Here is an 18,874-nt window from a genome sequence, read left to right on the forward strand (position 1 = left end):
ATTTCCCTTAAAAACAGGTTATAACTTATTCTGAATGAATACAAGAGCTTTATATAAAAGATTATCAACCAGATTATATAATCCCGGAAATTTTAGCCCTACTGACTTCAACTTTCTGGATAAAGGCCCAATGAAAATATCTTCCTTATGGGTTAAGAAGCAATGGTCTGAGCTCTTTATTTAAGCTATGAAAATATATGCATTGTTTTTGCTTTTTTTTTAAATTAAAGCAGTCATATTCTAATACTCTGTCATTCTCCCTGTGTGAGGACTTTGAGTAGAACTTAAGACGGTATCTATTTCCATTTACTATTAGATGGTCTTTTATTTCTTCTGGGAAATGAACATATCAGATCAGCTAAACAGGAAAAGCCACACTTTGTGTTTTCTTTAGGCCACAGCTCTATAACCTCAGGAGTGACTTACTCTTTCTCCTTTGGGACCTGCAGGGCCATGGGGTCCCATAGGGCCATCTGTACCCTAAAAAAAGATAAAAATAAGAAGATATGAGACATATCCCAAGGGTTGTAAGAAATGCAGTTATAATTTATCCTGGACTTTTCCTGGGTGAATATGCCTTAGAAAGTAAGATGACACATCTCCTTTCAAACTGCTTTATTCTTGATTCTTTCAGGCCAGTAGTTTTCAAGAAACTCATGCAAAAGGAATGATTTATATAACTGCATATTTCAATGAAAGGCACACACACAAAACTGTGCATCAACTTTAATTATCTATTTCCTCCCTGGCTAAATGGAACATCTTCACTTTGCCCCTAAAACCATATGAAGAAAAAGTAATTGTTCTTGCTTCACATCACCTCTTATTCACATCCATTCTCTGGCCCCACAGTTACCCCCCAACTCCTCTTGGCCACAAATGCTCTGAAGTCTTGTTTTCAGCTGCTTAAGAGGCTCGAACAGTTATAGAAGTAAAAAAAAAATTAAATAAATGAGAACAATGTTTTAACTGTTTAAACTTTCTTCAGCTCTGTTGGAAGGAGCAGGGGGCTTAGGAGGAAGGAATTCCTCTCATGGGTTCTGCTGCAGTGGCTCAGGTCTGTGAGCTTGCAAGGCATAAACCAGGCAGCCAGGTGATCTAATGGCATAATTGCCCTCTGGCCTTCTGATTCAGGATTAGGATTTTTGTGGCAGACTAGGCGATATTTGAATGAACAAAGGAACACTGAGGTCCAGTGAAAATAATAACGTCCTGAAACAGGTTTTTAGAATTGAAGAGCTTGGGAATTCCCCTATGGTCCAGTGGTTAGGACTTTGCCCTTCCATTACAGGGGGCATTGGTTCGAGGCCTAGTCAGGAAACAAGGATCCTGCAGCCGTGGGGGGTGGCAAAAATATAAAATAAAAAATAAGTAAATAAATTGAGGAGTTTGGAATTTCTTTTGATGCTTAAAAATGTAGCAAGGGGCTTCCCTGGTGGCTCAGTGGTAAAGATTTCGCCTGCCAATGCAGCAGACATGGGTTCAATCCCTGGGTTGGGAAGATTCCCACATGCCGCGGAGCAACTAAGCCCTTGCACCACAACTATTGCGCCTGCGCTCCAGAGGCCGGGAGCCATAACTACTGAGCCCCTGTGCCGCAACTACTGAAGCCCACGCACCCTGGAGCCTGCGCTCAGCAGCAAGACAAGCCACTGCAATCAGAAGACAGAGCTCTGCACCTGGAGAGCAGCCCCCACTCTCTGGAACTAGCGAAAAGCCTGGGCAGCAACAAAGACCCAGTACAGCCAAAAATAAAAATAAAATAAATAAAATTATTTTAAAATATCTAGCAAGGACCTCAGATACATTTGTTCATTTTCAGGAAGACTATGCTTAGATTTGTAATGAATTTGTTATGGCATTTACAAACATAGGAGCTATTCCAGCACAATTTTTTAAAAACAGTATTCCTATTTCTCTTTTACTCTTCTTGTTTACAATATTAGAGCCTTGTGACATGAAATAATTCAGGGTTTTAAACTCATTCTAGTGTTGCTGCATTATCATCAAGTTTGATCTCTTTCTTACTGCCTGAAGTCCAAGCTCATCCTCAGAAAACTTCTAAATATTGAAGACCTGAAGCTGAACTTTAAGAGAAGGAGCTCTGAAGAACCATAGAAAAGAGACAAAATGACAGAAGACAGATGAATCATTTCAATGCACAGAGATCTGAAAGTTAGTTCCAGGGAAGAAGTTACATTTCTAATATAGACATGAACATAAAAAAGGAAAACAAGTTAAAATGATTTCACATGATTTTGATTCCTTCAGAGGGCCTCTCACATGGAATTGCGGGATGTATCCATCGGTTATGAAAAAAATCTGTCTGGGATTCTAAGACAATGAAGTCAATCAGACTGGTCATTCTTCCCATGTTGCAAGTTATCCGGACCTGAACCCAGGCTTCAGAAGATGTTCTGGAGTGTAGGCTGTGTCTCAAACAGGCCTGCCACCCATGCTCCCTCTGCTTCTCCCTTTTTTGGCCACTCTCTTTGTCCACCTTCTCCTTCCGCTCCAGTCCCATGCACTCCTCATCGTTCGATGGGAGTCTGTCCTAAAGCATAAAATTCACAGCCACAAAACATGTTGGAGCAAGTTGAGGTGCTGACTCACCCGGGATCCTGGCTTTCCGTCTAAGCCAGATGCTCCCTGTGTGTAGCAGGGTTGGTGGGTGTGACACAAATGACAAGAACAGAGATTAGTATGAGGTACTGATGAACAAATGTAACACTTCAAACAACATAATACGCAGTCACAGGGTTCTGAGATGAAAATCACATCGCTACAAATTGTTAGTTAAAAAAACAAAACAAAGCACATGACAATAAACACCCCACAGATGATGGCATTTTAATGACATTTCCATTCAGCAAATTCTTATTTGGAAATCAAGTGAATGAGGTTTATAAAGTGGGCTTTGAAATAGTTACCAGTAACAGTCCGGGTTGCTAATTTCCATATGAAATTAAATTTTCTAAAGACTGTGCTATTCACAATATATTTCTTTAGGTTCTGGAAAAAAGATAATGGCCAGTCTCCTAGGTAAGGGCTCATTATAATAATCAAGTTATAATTTCAGAGGAGAGGAAAAGAGCTCTAGTTTTACTTGTTAAAATAGCATTTATGAAAAACAAATGCAGAATTTTAACATGTCAGGGTGACTCTGGATTTTACACAAACAATAATTGTTTCTGCGTTTTTCTTACTGTGTTCACATTAGTCACCACTAGAGGGACTTCTAGGAATGGGAAAAAGGCAGAAAAATTTCCTGAGTCCAAACAAAAATTAACTGCCCCAAACATTGTTCCTCAGCTCACTACAAACAATCAAGCATCAGAGTCTGAGTGGGAAATGCTTTAAAAATCTAATGCTGTGTTCAGGCAATGCATGCTTTTATTTCCTCATCCCTAGGCTATGTATAACGTATGACCAAAAGATGACATTTTCAATGCTTGTTTTAAGAGTAAGCACAATTACTTTTTAAATATGGCTTTTGTATCTCAAAACTCAAATGTTTATTTATAGCCCTTGAAAACGTTGATTTGATCAAGGAGTATTTAAGAAAGACAATGCACTAGTTCTATAAATTCTCTTGGCAAGGTTGCAGAACTATTTCCCCATTTTATGCTTCAGATGTAGTTAATAATATAAAATGGAAGAAAAACAATCTATTCCAGCTGCAAACTCTACCAATGATGCTACATCATACATTTGGGGGTACTTTTAGTTTTTTTATTTTACAATTCCTTCTGTACAATCCTATTGTGAATCAGATTATAACTGCAAAATTTAATTTAGCTAGAAATGATTAAAATTTTTAAAAATGTGTGTGTTTTTGTTTAGAGCTAGAAGATGTACAGCTTTTGGCTAAATGTTGCATAAAAATGGTTGACCATCCTAAATTTGAAATTAGGGCAAACTTCAAAGAAATAAAATTGAGGGTTTAAGTAAAATAGAAATCCAAATTTTTACTTTGTTTTTTTGATACTTTCTTCAGAGCCACCACTATTATAGCATTTAAAAATAAATAAGGGGATGATAAAATTTTTACACAAATAATATTATATTAATATTTACCTGGAATGTGAATTCCTGACTCACAGTTGTTACAGAGGTTTTGGATTTCACACTTGTGGCATGATTTAATTGGTGTGATTTAACCTATATTCTAATGTAAGACTTACATCATTCATTCAATAAATGAATGCATATTAAGCATCTACTATATGCCTGAAATTATGTAAGGCATTGGCTATCAAGAGGAATACTTTAGTACTTATAATACAGTACCTGTGGAAAAAGTAAAATAAGTAGTCACCAATTTTTTATGCATAAAATATGTATAGGAAATATTTTCTATTACCATTTTTATGTCATATTTTAATAATGTAATCTATAATGTTCTCTACTGATTTTTATTGCATTCACTGAATAGAAAGAATATTAAAAAGCTTGAAATTAAAAAAAAAAAGCTTGAAACTAAAGCTCACATTTAGGAATTCCCTGGAAGTTCAGTGATTAGGACTCTGTGTGTCCACTGCAGGGGGCACAGTTCAAGTCCTGGTCAGGGAACTAAGATCCTGTATGCCACACAGTGTGGCCCAAAACAAAAAACCCTATATTTAATGATCATTTAATAACTTTTTAGTTATTGCAGAAAGAAGACTAGCATAAAGAGCATAAAAGATGCAATCTTTTCATTCAAAATAAAAAAAATCTCTAAATAACTGCGAAATACTTCTTCCATACTATTTATAATTGCCACAAGAACCTCATAAGAGGGCATTTCCAACACAAACAACACACAACATTTAGACCACGATGTTACTGATTAATGTAGGAGCCATGGCACTGAACTCACGCCTTCAGCAATGGCCAACTGCATACCTGCCACTGACAAGGGGCTGTGCTTTCCAGTATCGAAGAAGAAAAAATGAAAATTGAGGGAGGATCTTACACTACACTAAACTATAAAAGCGTTTGGGAGAAATTATGAAACAATCCGTATAACATTTTCTTTAAAGGGGAGGGTGATGGGGGAAGAACTGTCAGCTGTAAAAGAGGAAGGCTGGCACGTATGTAATTGAACACTCATGGTGTTGTTTGTTATGGGGTCTTCCTCTGACACATGAGCAGACATCAGAGAAAATAAAACTGGGCTGAGCTCTGCTTGAACACAATATGTTTTCTAATTACAGAAATCTCAACTGTATGGTAGTCACCGAGTAAACCAGAGTTGTTACTTAGGGTAGAAAGAATAGTCTGAGATTTGCACCGAAATGGAAAGTTTTCTTTACTTACTGGAAGACCAAGGGGTCCTCTGTCACCCTTTTGACCTGGTTCACCCTTCAATCCTTTAACACCATTTAACCCTGGTTCACCCTAAATGCAAAAGCAAATGCCAATTTTGGTTGCTATCATGGGTGTTTCAACTGTGAGAGAAGAGAGCCAGTCTCTGACACGGTTGCAGATTCCAGTTTTAGGTAACAGCAGAGTCAGGCTAGATTTGTCTTGCACCAGTTCGAAACTAATTTAAAAAATGCAAAAAATGGACAAGCTGGAATTAAATAATTTTCTAGGAAGCAAAATTCCTTAGAAAATCTGCTCCTTATGACCAAAAAAGTATATGGCTGAGCTCCAATATTTTCAGTTTTAGTTCAAGGAAATTAGTGTTATGCTACATTGTTCTGACCAAGCAAATCAAAACAGTCAGAGTAGAGGATGCGCAAGGATGTTCAGCAGGAAAGAGCCACTCTGCTGGAATAGAAAACTGGAATATGCAGGACAGTGTTACAAACGAATATTTTAAGCCTTTAAGCATTTTGTCCAGGGGATTGTGATAAATGTAGAGGCCAATGTTTGAAGTAATGCCATTTGGTGACTCCTCATTCATGGACATTGCCAAGTCAGGTCCCTATGTGGATTAATCGATAGGATAGACAACAAATAGCCAACCCTGGAAGAGAATGTGAAGATCACAAAACTTTTATGGGTTTTACTAACCATAAATAGAGTAGAAAAAAATAGTTAATAAATTAATAAATAGAATATTCTAAATATTTAGAATAATTAGTTAAAATAAATAATAATTAATAAATAAATAGTTAGAATAAAGGAGGTTTGAAGTTAACTTAATGTGACATAAAAGTCATGAAAAGTGATAAATTCTCAACTCTGTTTTTAAAAATCTAAAAATGCAATACACTCTTTTCTATTAGCAGCAGCATGTTAGAAATAGAATTGTGACCTGTCCACTTTTCACCTTTTAAGTATAGATACTAATTTAATCATAAGATCTTGAAAGACTTGAGAAAGAAAGATGGTTTCATTTTCAAATGGCTTATACAATCTTGAGTGGTGGGGGTGGGAGAGGGGAGAGATTATGCCTGCATGGCAGGAAGGATTATTAACCTGGGCAGTATTTCTCCCCTATTTGCCTGAAGATGAAAGTCAGTGCAGTGCTTGGTAAAGAGTCGAGGGCCCCACCTAGGCCACAGTAGCACAATATTGTTAATAGGAACATTAACATTAATATTAATGATATTGTTAATAGGAACATTAACATTAATATTAACGATATTGTTAATAGTAGGAATGATATTGTTAATGTCCCCCAGGTAATTCTCCTCATCAGGAAATTCTAGGGAACAGTGAGCCAGACTCATCCATGGAACCGTGCTCTATATTTGAACTTTCAAAGGGGTCACAAAATAATATACACCTTGGCATGACTTAGTGGATTCAGGCAGTTCTGAGATAGGAAGTATGATCCTGTGACTGTCACAGAGCTAGAATCAATGTGAGATTAAAGCCAAGGCTCAGCAATCAACGTCAGTTAACTGATTGAAACTTGAGATTCATGGCTTTGCATGTGTGCGGATTTTGATTTAGCAAGTGATCTTGAGATGATGAATAGACAGGGCAGCCTTGGTAAGCTATGAATTTCTTTGGTGAGGAATCACACATTGATAGCAGTGAGCATTAATTGAGAAGGTAGCCTACTGTTCAGTTGCTCAGTCATGTTTGACTCTATGCGACCCCACGGACTGCAGCATGCCAGGCTTCCCTGTCCTTCACTATCCTCCAGAGTTTGCTCAGATTCATGTCTGTTGAGTCAGTGATGCATCCAACCATCTCATCCTCTGTCAACCCCTTCTCCTCTTGCCCTCAATCTTTCCCAGCATCAGGGTCTTTTCCAGTGAGTCAACTCTTTCCATCAGGTGGCCAAACTTTTGGAGCTTCAGCTTCAGCATCAGTCCTTTCAATGAATATTTGGAGCTGATTTCCTTTTAGATTGATTGGTTTGATCTCCTTGCAGTCCAAGGGACTCTCAAGAGTCTTCTCCAGCACCACAATTTGAAAGCATCAATTCTTTGGTGTTCAGCCTTCTTTATGGTCCAACACTCACATCCGTACATGACTACTGGAAAAACCATAGCTTTGACTGTATGGACCTTTGTCAGCAAAGTGATGTCTCTCCTTTTTAATACACTGTCTAGGTTTGTCATAGCTTTCCTTTCAAGGAGCAAAGGTCTTTGAATGTCATGGCTGTAGTCACTGTCTGCGGTGATATTGGAGCCCAAGAAAATAAAATCTGTCACTGCTTCCACTTTTTCCACTTCTATTTGCCATGAAGTGATGAGACCGGATGCCATGATTTTAGTTTTCTGAATGTTGAGTTTCAAGTCAGCTTTTTCACTCTCCTCTGAACCTCATCAAGAGGCTCTTTAGTTCTTCTTCACTTTCTGCCATTAGAATTGTATCATCTACATATCTGAGGTTCTTGATATTTCTCCTGGCAATCTTGATTCCAGCTTGTGATTCATCTAGCCTGGCATTTTGCATAATATACTCTGCAAATAAATTAAGTAATATACAGCTTTGTCATACTCCTTTCCCAATTTTGGGCCAAAAATTTCAACTCTGAACCTAAATTATAGTCCCAGATCTTTCACTTACTTAGCAGTGTAATTTAGGGAAAACAACCTAAATCTTCTGAGCCCATAGTTTAATATTTATAAAATCAAGGGGCTAGCACAGGTAATCTATATGGGGCTTTCAACCTTTTAATTCTCTGAAATCTATGATTTAAGTAACAATTGAAGTTAAGTGTAAGCAAAGTAAATAACTGCATTGTAGATATCAAAAGGATCTTGGGCATCTATTAATTTAATGGTGATGGGGTAACTGAATGACTCATAGAATTAAAAATGATCTTGGTGGCTTTGGCCTGAGTCATTACAATTAATCTGGTCCTTAGCAGTACCTTAAAATCCAAAGAGAGACCAAGAGAAGGAAATAGTATTTAGTCCAGTGTGAGAAGAGAGATCCAAGGAGGTTAGATAAGTACTAAGACAAAGCTGATAGATAATCTCTCTCTTTTGACCCCTACAACAGTGCCCTTATCTTAAACAATAATTCATGCCACTGAGACACTGTCACTCATTGGCCTTACCAGAAGGTAAAGTATTTTAAGAAGAATAAAGAGGCATGAACTTTTTCCTTTCTTGGCTGAGTCACCTACTTTACCTCAAAAAGGAAACTCAGGTTTCTGGAGTCAGAGCAATCCCTGTACCACCCCGAAAGTGGGGTGGGCCAGAGGGAATCCTCAGAAGAGACAGTGGGCTGCCTATGGGCTTTTCGACTCAGTGCCAACGTTGCATTTATGTGTTCCCCCAACCCATCTCCACTAAATGCATCAACTCACTACTGAGGAGCTGTCAAGAGTCGTGAATCTTCTTTCAAGCAGCCTCGCATGCATGCATGCATGCTAAATCGCTTCAATCATGTCCAACTCTTTGTGGCCCTATGGACTATAGCCTGCCAGGCTCCTCTGTCCACAGGATTCTCCAGGCAAGAATACTGGAGTGGGTTGCCATTCTCTTCTCCAGGGGATCTTCCCGACTCAGGGATTGAACCCAGGTCTCCTGCATCGCAGGCAGATTCTTTACCATCGGAGCCACGAGCGAAGCCCCCAAGCAGCCTTGAGGACTAGCTAAATTTTTCTGTTCAGAACAAAGCATCAAAACAGGAGTGCCACAACAGCTGACATGTAGTGGGTATTTATCAACAGCTGCACAGACCTTCTGCTAAGTGTTCTATAATCACACCTCATCCAATCATCACAACACTCCGAGGCAAGTTAACTCCTCGAGTAAAGGAAGGATTAGAGAGGGGACATAATCTGCCCAAGGTGACGCATGGCCTGTCAGTGACAAAGCTGAGATTAGAAGATGGGTCCTTATCCCAGACGCTCACTGGAAGAAGTCTGTCTCGTATTAATCCTCCAAGGTGTCTTCTTGGTCTACACGAAGGCAAAGAACACATCTTCATCCATCTTCACGATTTGACCTGCACTAATTCTGACAAGGAAGGGCTATCCTCCATTGTTCTCTTGTTAGGTCAAATGTAGAATACATGTATGTGATGTAATCTTCTCAGTATAGCACACTTCATATGCCCTACCTCATTATACACTAGTGACTTACAGGGAAATGCAAAATTAAGATGCTGGACAATCAAAGCATTTAGATGCAGTACTGCTATTATGACAAATAAGAAGTATCAACCAATACCATCTGAATATATAACTAGAGACACCATACTAAGAAAGAGCATCTGGACTAGTCTCAGAACCTCATCAGATTCACTTTTGTTTTCCTTTTGGAATGTTGATTTTGAGTATAATATTGTGATTAGTAACTTAAGAAACTGACATAGTGACAAGGAAAAAGGCAAAATGAGGACTAATTAATCTCCAGGTGATATCACTTAAATTTGTGGCAAGTCATTCCTTGTGAAATTTAAACATCTGGATACTTAAAGGCTTAAAGATTATCAACATTACTTGACAAATAAATAAGACAGGACAGGCATGCGTCTGTCATGCTTCTCCATGATTAACAATGAAATAGAATCAAACAAACAAGGGATTTGTTGGATTACCTTTGGTCCAGGAAGCCCATGGGGTCCCTGAAAACGGAAAACACAGCTTTTAATTAAGAACTGAATCACTGTTTCTCAGCAGAAGTGACTATTATATGAAGTAACAAAAGAGATGTAAAACAAGAATCTTGTTTGATCTACAGGTAGAGGCAGGCCAGTGGGTGTTAACACTCAGTGAAAGTTCCTTCCAGCTCGTGGACAGCTCTGCAATAGGAAATACATTAATAGCAATTCTTTCTGCTGAGTATCTCTGACAGGGAGAGGGGAATCTGCCAGGGTTACAAGGGAGGGAAAAAAACACCCAGAAAAAAGTGTTTGTGAACCCATACTACTTCTATTTCTCAAATTCCTATTCAAAAAAAATCTAGGTGGACTATGTGAGATACATTATGAATTTATATGAAATAGAGGTCAACCTTAAAAGACAGAAATTTGCCAAAAATACATTTGGAACTCTTAAGTATCAGTAGAGGAGGTCTTTTCAATTATTAACTCCTCTAACCTCAAGGTTTTGAAAAATCTAGAGGAGGAAGAAAGTGAGGAGACTGATAGTCAAGTTTGGAACCCTGTTGGATCATTTCTTTAATTTAAGGCTAAGAAAAGGATTCTAGGAGAGGACTGCTAAACATTGGTATTTAGAATGCATTTATTTTTACAAAGATGAATTATTCAAGGCTCAAATGTAATAACTCTTGACCAATGGAAGGAAGTCATAACACATCCATAGTCAGGGCTTTTCCCATATATTTTGTGGAAAATCTAAATATAGAGACTAATTAGCTAAGCTAAATTAACTAAATAAAGGTTACTGTGGATTGCTTTAAATTTCAAGTCATTTAAATAAACTATTTGGAGACAGGAGTATTTAAACACTTGTCAGCAAAATCGTACAAGAGGAAAAAGTTTTTTTTTTTTTAAATCAAGCAATAGATAGATTTGTTATACATGTCTACTTTGGAATAACATTTTCCTTGAATAAGTTGTGCATAAACATTTTCAGGAAGTGGTCATCTTATCAAGTATTATTTCATTTTAGAAGTGATTTTAAATTCCTTTAAACTAATTAATTTTGTAATTTGAACGGATATAGCATTTTAAATTTAATTTTCTAACAAAGTGGTGGGAGTACAGAAAAGCCAAAGGTATGCCATTTTCTTGATTCTTAAGGAACCGTTTAGGTTTATAAAAATATGGTTAATTATAACTGTTTTGTGGTATGAAATAGAAACCCAGTAGATGATTGGGATCTGGTGCTATGCTCTGTGGTTTAGACCATTCCAATGATGCTCTTTCTTGGAGCACAACTGGAGTAAAGAGAGACTGACACATTGTTTAATCTCCGGGGTTGAGGATATATGGTTTATTGAGTCACCTTCGAGATGAATGTGACCTAAGAGGCTGCCTGACTTGTTCCCAATCTGTCCCAGTCAAAAGCATTTGGAGCATTCTGCCTTCTAGTTCCAGCCTTAATACAACAGTCATTAGGTAGACATTTGCAGAATTATGCTGCCTTAATGGCTACCTTCTTCACCGAACATGAATTCTATGAGGACACAGTCATTTCTCCACTGGTCACTGAAAGATATCTGCAGTGAACACTGTATTTGCCAAAGCACGTAAAAAGGGAAAAGAAAAAGATCCAACAATATATTAACATATCATGTGTAGAAGTGAGCTTCTGTTTTCATACTGTTTTATAAATGTTCTTATTGAATGTTTCATTAAAGGGTCACAACCCTCAAAGTTGGTTCAGTTCAGTTGCTCAGTCATGTCTGACTCTTTGCGACCCCATGAATTGCAGCACACCAGGCCTCCCTGTCCATCACCAACTCCAGGAGTTCACTCAGACTCACGTCCATCGAGTCAGTGATGCCATCCAGCCATCTCATCCTCTGTCGTCAGAAACATGGAATTCCCTGGTGGTCCAGTGGTCGGGACTCTGAGCTCTCACTGTCAAGGACCCAGGTTCAGTCCTTGGTCAGGGAACTAAAATCTCAAAAGTCATGTAGGGTTCAGACCCCTCTCTCCCACCAAAGTTTGTTAAAAACATTCATTAATAGCCATAAATATTAAACTTGTTACGGTATTAATGGCCTAGAACAGTGATTGGTTAAAATGATTTTTCAGTGTTCATACTATGCGAAAGTGAAGGGTTAGTTGGTCTGTCGTGTCCAATTCTTTGCAACCCTATAGACTATAGCTGCCAGGACCTTCTGTCCATGTAATTCTCCAGGCAAGAATACTGGAGTGGGTTGCCCTTCCCTTCTCCAGGGGATCTTCCTGTTCCAGGGATCGAATGGGGGTCTCCCACACTGCAGATTCTGTGTGGTGTTAGTCACCAGAGAGGGTACAGTAGAACTTGCTGAACCTATTTCTTCAAATTTCCTATCGCAAAACTCCCCTACTGCTTTCCAACAGATATGGTTGGGACAGTGAAAGACAACACGGTAAAATCAGAACAACACCTCCTATTTTCCGCCTGGGAAGTACCAGATACAAGCTGGCTGTTTTGAGGGATGAGTTCATGCTTTCTCTGGAGGTATGCTCTTAAACAAATGATTCCATTTTGGAGAGAAGGGAAACTTACCATGGGGCCTGGTGGGCCGTGGGGACCTGGTGGGCCTGGTGGGCCTATGACCTGCATGTTAGGAAAATAAATATAGATTTGGTCACTTCATTTAGATAAGGCAGTTAGGCTTGAGTCTCAAGCTAGGGCTCTGCTCAGGCCATTAATGGTTGCAGAGGAAGGATACTGGAAGAAGTAATGTGCTTGATTCTGTACATTTGGAAATTCCTTTGTGAGAAAAAAAAACAAACTTAAAAAAAAAATACAATTGTTCTACAAAAGCCAGAATAAATCAAAAGCACATTAAAAGAAAAGGAAGCAACTGATTACCAAGAAATGCTATAATGCTACAACCACGTTCAAACTTTCAAATATTTCACTAAGCTCTGGAGAGAAAAAACAAGAAAAAAACGTAGGTTCTATGTGCACAGAGCTCGACCCACAAGCATCGTGGGAAAACCACTGATTTTCTCCTCAGGATTAGACAGTCCTCTGAAAAATTGCTTCAAACTCAGACCTCTGAGACACTTTTGTCTCTCCCTGTACAAGGTTGACAGATATTTCTTGTATAGCTTGACAGACCAAGAGGATCATGGTCTTTCTACTGTTGATAAGCCATCTGGCATGGGTTGAAGTTGGTAAATAACTGGTCCATTTCAGGGTTTTTCGGGGACCATGAACGTTGAACCACCACGGACTTACGGAAGGGCCCTGTGGACCTGGCAATCCCGAGTCTCCTTTTTCTCCTTTCATTCCATTGGCACCCTACAAATAACCATTAAGAGTGGAGCCGGTCAAGTTACTTGCAAAGTATAAGGAACAGCTGAATTTTCTCCCCAAATCCATCATCCTCTTGAAATTGTTATAATATCATGCAACATGATATGTAAGACAAGGATTTATCTTCTTGCATTTTAGTTTCAAGCTAAGCAGCAAACTTCCTCAAATCCCTAGGATTGTGGATGATTTCTGAAATAAACTATAAGGTAAATAAAAACTAAGTTATGCTTGATGGGTTAAATTATACATTGCTAAATATGTCCTATTATAACATATTTTAATGGTGGTGCTGACTTTAAATAGCAGTCTTTTAGTTTTCACTGACATTTATGCATTTCCTTGTTTTAAAAAATGATCTAGGGCAGTGAGGTTTTCTATATTTTTTTCCTGTATTTTTCTACATTTACGTCTCCAAATTCTCAGCAAATATTATGGGGAAAACCATAAAAACATCACCCCATAATACTGCACACATTAGGAGAACACTTTCTATTGTAATTTGTTTTTAATTATTCTGTACTTTTTGGTTTTAAAATTATGATTTATTTAAAAATGATTGGTTACACCTTATGTTAATGACCAACTCTATTTATTTTACTATCTTCTAGTGAAAATCAAGAAAACATAAAGGTTTATTTTGTAATTCATTTGGTTAGATGCTTTAAAACTTCTTCCAGTGCCTTAGTTAATTAGTTGTAGTAATTAACCAAAAATACCTCAAATATTAAAAATAAAAACATTATATAAATCATTGGATGAGACTGCAGCTAATAATACAACTATTTTCTGATTATTTGATTTATCTCAATATGAACACATCTTTAAGAGTATAAACATACCGGTAGTCCAGGAAGTCCAATTCCTCCTTTTTCACCTGGCATACCTGGGTCCCCCATGTCTCCCTTTGAGCCTTTGAGTCCCTACAAATGACACGGTTTGCACTTAAGAATCATACTGACCATCGATGGTTACATAGTAGGGAAAATGGAATTCCAGATCAATTTTGTCAACAAATGGACCCTATGCTGAGATGATTCTGATTTTCATTTTTAGGTAGAGTTATCTCTTACAGCAACCTTCTACATTAATCACTATAATTTCCCCTTGTAATGGAAGAGATTAAATTCTACTGCTTAGGCCATTTAAGTATGAAAAGCATAAGCATAAGTGTTGACATCATTTCTTCTGATTCCACATTTTCACCTGGTAGCTACTTCTATGTCATCAGTCCTGAAAACAACTTAATGGACTTAACGCATAACAGAACAGTACACATTTTGAACCAGGACCTAGTGTTATAGTAAGAAAGGTACAAATGAGTTTCTCCCATCTCCATTCATTATACATCCCCTATCCTTCCTTAACTGTAGGCAGAAGTTCCGGTCACCAGCTTTCAATGGTTCAGTCCACAGACTGGGAGATCACTCATTACACACTCATGTTCAATTAATGCTTAGAAATACTTCCACTTTGTATTCTTATTTTGTTCTCATGACATCTCTCTGAGGTGATCCAGGATGTGATTTTTATTCTTGTTTTACAGTGAGGAAATAGATATATGTGGATTCTGAAGGCAAACATAGGAATTTTTCAATGCTAAGGCTGAAATTAATGTACATCATTAAGCATTTTTATCCAAGGAGGCTTACTTCACTATGACCAGATGGCCCACTCTTCAGCAGAGATGATCATAGCTATTTCAGTTATGATTATAGGGCTTCCTGGTTGCAATAACCTGTCCAACTTTTCTGTACTAAAAACTACTTAAGGATAGGAAGGTTCTTTTCTTGTTACTTATACCTATTTCATAGCACCTACTTCAGAGTCATCTATTAGGAGGACGGGTGGGTACCTAAATAGATAGATGGATCTTAAAGCTAATCAGATCCTGGTTGATTTTAGGAATCTAGTAATAGCAGCAGGATAGCCAACCCAATGGACCTAGTATAGAAGATTTTGTAAAGCTTGTAGAAAAAAATCCAGCTATTGTATGTGTAGGGATGTCTATGTAGTATATCATAATATATATCAAATTACTTATAATGATTAACTGGGGAAAAACCACTGGGTTTTTAAATGCTAATGTAATCTCCGATGGATACAGTGGATCATCTAAAGTCTTTTTTTAGCTACCACATGTTAATTTAGTGTGACATTATATGATTTCAATATACAACTCATATTAAAATAACTCTTCTCTTAATTTACTTATCTAATACAATCTTCTGAGGAGTTTATTCCGCAAGCTGTATAAATAATGTCCTTGATTTCTTATGATCTTCTTGATTTTAGTCATTTCTTGAGTAAATTATGGAAGCCCAGAAAACATCAGATATCTTGAAACTAATTCTTGTGCTTAGACTCTCTAAATATTGAATATTGTCCACATTTGCCTTGTCAGATTCATTTCTTTCAGGGGTGAGCAAACCATGGCATAGGGCCAAATTCAGCTCAGAAATTGTTTTTGTACAGGCTGAATGTTTAAAATAAAATTTAAAAATTTGATAGAGAATGTATATGGTCTGTAAAACCTAAAACATTTACTCCCTGGTCCTTCATCAAAAATGTTTGCCAATCTCTGTGTTAGGGGGAAACCCTCAGAGATACTGTCATATTCTACAAAACTACAAGTGTCCTGCTTGTTTCTCTCTTCTAATGATCTAGAAAATTCGGTGTAATCTTTATTTGGGAAAATAAAACAATATCAAAATAACATGTGTAAGCAACATCTAATTTTGTAGAAACTACAGTCACAGATTTAAATCTTAAATTAATTTGTATTCACTGATAAGAATTAGATAATTCTTACTAAATTGGTAATGATCTTACAAGTCTAATAAAAATTCATATGTCATTGGTAGATTGATCAGAGTTTTTAAGACAAATCTAAGGTATCATATAACTTGCATGTTTCTACAAAGAAAAGCAATGTCCAGTTAAAACTAATTGCTTTTTAAAGTTAATGTCATCTCTAGAACAGAAGGTAAAAAAGAAAATATTATATATCAACAATGTCTTCAAACCTATAATAAAAGGTTTAAATGCTTTATATTATATATATATAATAAATGCTTTAAATGACAGTGTAAAGCTTTGAAAATTACCTGCTCTCCATCAACTCCTGGGACTCCTGGAGATCCTGGCTCTCCCTGTTAAGATAAAAATTAATGGCTAGCTTCTTCTTTATTATTGGTAGCATACTACACTAAAAATGATGCAAAAAATGATGCTAGCTGGTAACAGTACAATTTAACTTTTCAGCAAATGCATCCTAACTTGAATATGTTATTACATCATACCGCATCATTACACAAAGTGAAATAACATTTTTTGAATATTATGTATAATAATATTTGTCTGTAGCTAAATAAGATCTAGCATTTTTAAAAATTTTATCCCCTCATATGCGATTCAGGCTAAAAAAATTGCTATCATTTGATGGCAGAGCATATCCTATAGCAACAACCTATATGCCTCAATTAATTTTTTTCTCCTTAAAAAATCTGCATGATGTCTCTTATTTTCAAATTTGAGAAAAGAGCAAAACCATAGCAGTTAACTTAAGAAAAAATAACATGCAAAGCCACATACATTTATAATATTTCACCTGACATTGTTTGAACAGTGAATACAAATTCATAATGATTGTGAATGTGCTATTTCCAGATAAGCCTCACTGAAGGATATCATAAATCAGATAATATCTTAATCCACAGAAAATTACTTTGGGATCAATTCAATTTCCTATACTATGCTAGGAATGAACTAAAGTTACTATTCATATTATGATTTATTAGAACCCTTGACAAACCTCAAATACATGGATTTATTTTTCTTAACTGAAGATGTTCCATTAAAAACAAATTTAAACAACATGCTGGAGATTTATTCAAACAACAAATGTCCAGTCACCTTTCAGTCAGAAACGTACTGAACAAGCAAATTCTTTGAAAGATAAGATATTATATCAATGGGTCATTTAGGTAGATCCCATTATAAATATCTCTGATTTCCACATCATGGAAACTTTGTAAAACGAGTTCTTTGGAGTGAGTGAATGGTTTGCCTTACAGACAGATTTCCAAGGAAGCTGACTTGAGGCTGTTTTTCTAGAAAGCCTTGTTTGGTGATGTTATAAACCACAATATAAACCACAATATGAAATGGTTGGAGCTTCTTTCCCTGGTAAAAACTTTAAGAGCTGTTTGGTCATAGTGTGAAATTTGATCCTTCCAAATGTTAAAGGAAGGCATGACAAACAAATGAAAAAAAGAAAAACACTTTTTTCTTCCTTTAAATTCTAGATTTCCTGCTCTTTGTGGTAGTGGCAAAGTTTATTTTGCCACAAACAAGTCTGCTGAGGTTGGCTGCAACTGGTTAAGCCCTAGTCTCATGCAATCTGAATATCTGTCAGCACTCTGGGTTGGATAATGGTTGCTACGTTTTTCCTTCCAAACTGTGACTCACAAATGTTTAAAACAAAAATACAGTTCATGAATTATTTATCCTTCACCCACCAAATGTAGTTTGTAAAGAGTTATTTGTATAGGGCTTCCTAGGTGGAGCTAGTGGTAAAGAACCCACCTGCCAATGCAGGAGACATACGACATGGGGGTTCGACCCCTGGGTTGGGAAGATCCCCTGGAGGAGAGCATGGCAACCCACCCCAGTATTCTCTTTTTTTCTTCTTTTTTCGTTTTTTTTTTTTTTCATTTTTTTGTTATTTTATTTTCTTTTTTGTATTTTTTTCTTCAACTCCAGTATTCTTGCCTGGAGAATCCCATGAACAGAGGAACCTGGAGGGCCACAGTCCACAGGGTTGCAAAGAGTCAGACACTACTGAAGCAACTTAGCTTGCACATTTGATATATAAGAAGTCAAACAGTCCTGGTTTGATAAAGAAAGGAGAAATACTAATTGACTTGGTTCACATTCAGTCTGAGGCTCTGAGTCCTGAGCAGGAATGAGTTTTATATTTGACTCACACTGCATTTGCTGACTCCAGTTCATAGGCACATCTCACTCCAATTATCCCAGCTTTATCAAGGGGAGCTCATGGAAAGCATCAAAGACTGTATCAGCTAACCCAGGATCCCAATTACAAGATCATTGTCAGTGTATGAGGTGGGCCAGCGTACCAGCAAGGTGGGAAGGCTAACAGGTAAGAGGTAAAGGAGGATGACTAACCCCGTCCCCACCCTACTTGTCTAGACATTCATTTGGCCAATTTCTGTTGCTTTCACTTTCAGTTCCAAGTCAATCTTGACCCCAAGGCAGAGAGCACACTTCCTATATGCTTCTTACCCAATGCACTTACTCTATGTACTAATAACTGTGCCTTTACCTTCCTTTCTCCATCCTTGAACTGACAGCTCCTTGATGAAACCCTTTATTATATCCTCCTATCTTTACTAGGTAATAGTACTTATCATGGAATAGAGGTCCACCAATTAATTATTGATTGATATGATTACTAAATGAATAGCAGTTGAATTATAAAAAACAGGGGATGTAGGTTTTAACAACATAGATTTCTTGGCTAGGTAGTCCTTCTTGCCTCTTTTGGGTCAAGTCCTTTTGGGC

General features: G+C 37.3%; 1 protein-coding gene across 1 annotated transcript in view; it reads right to left on the reverse strand.

Annotated features, from left to right (window-relative positions):
* COL25A1 (collagen type XXV alpha 1 chain) overlaps positions 1-18,874 on the reverse strand; it is a 503,765-nt gene that overhangs the window by 19,323 nt on the left and 465,568 nt on the right. Inside the window, exons 26-31 of the mRNA XM_086407020.1 lie at positions 16,396-16,440; positions 14,131-14,211; positions 13,214-13,276; positions 12,533-12,583; positions 9,946-9,972; positions 427-480 (exon numbers count right to left, since the gene is read on the reverse strand). Of these exons, the coding sequence (XP_086263146.1) occupies positions 427-480; positions 9,946-9,972; positions 12,533-12,583; positions 13,214-13,276; positions 14,131-14,211; positions 16,396-16,440 (321 nt within the window). The remainder of the gene's footprint in view (positions 1-426; positions 481-9,945; positions 9,973-12,532; positions 12,584-13,213; positions 13,277-14,130; positions 14,212-16,395; positions 16,441-18,874) is intronic.

This window comes from Bos grunniens, chromosome 6, assembly GCF_055505025.1.
Source record: "Bos grunniens cultivar Pamir isolate PY7600 chromosome 6, Bosgru_T2T1.0, whole genome shotgun sequence".
Lineage (NCBI taxonomy): Eukaryota > Metazoa > Chordata > Mammalia > Artiodactyla > Bovidae > Bos > Bos grunniens.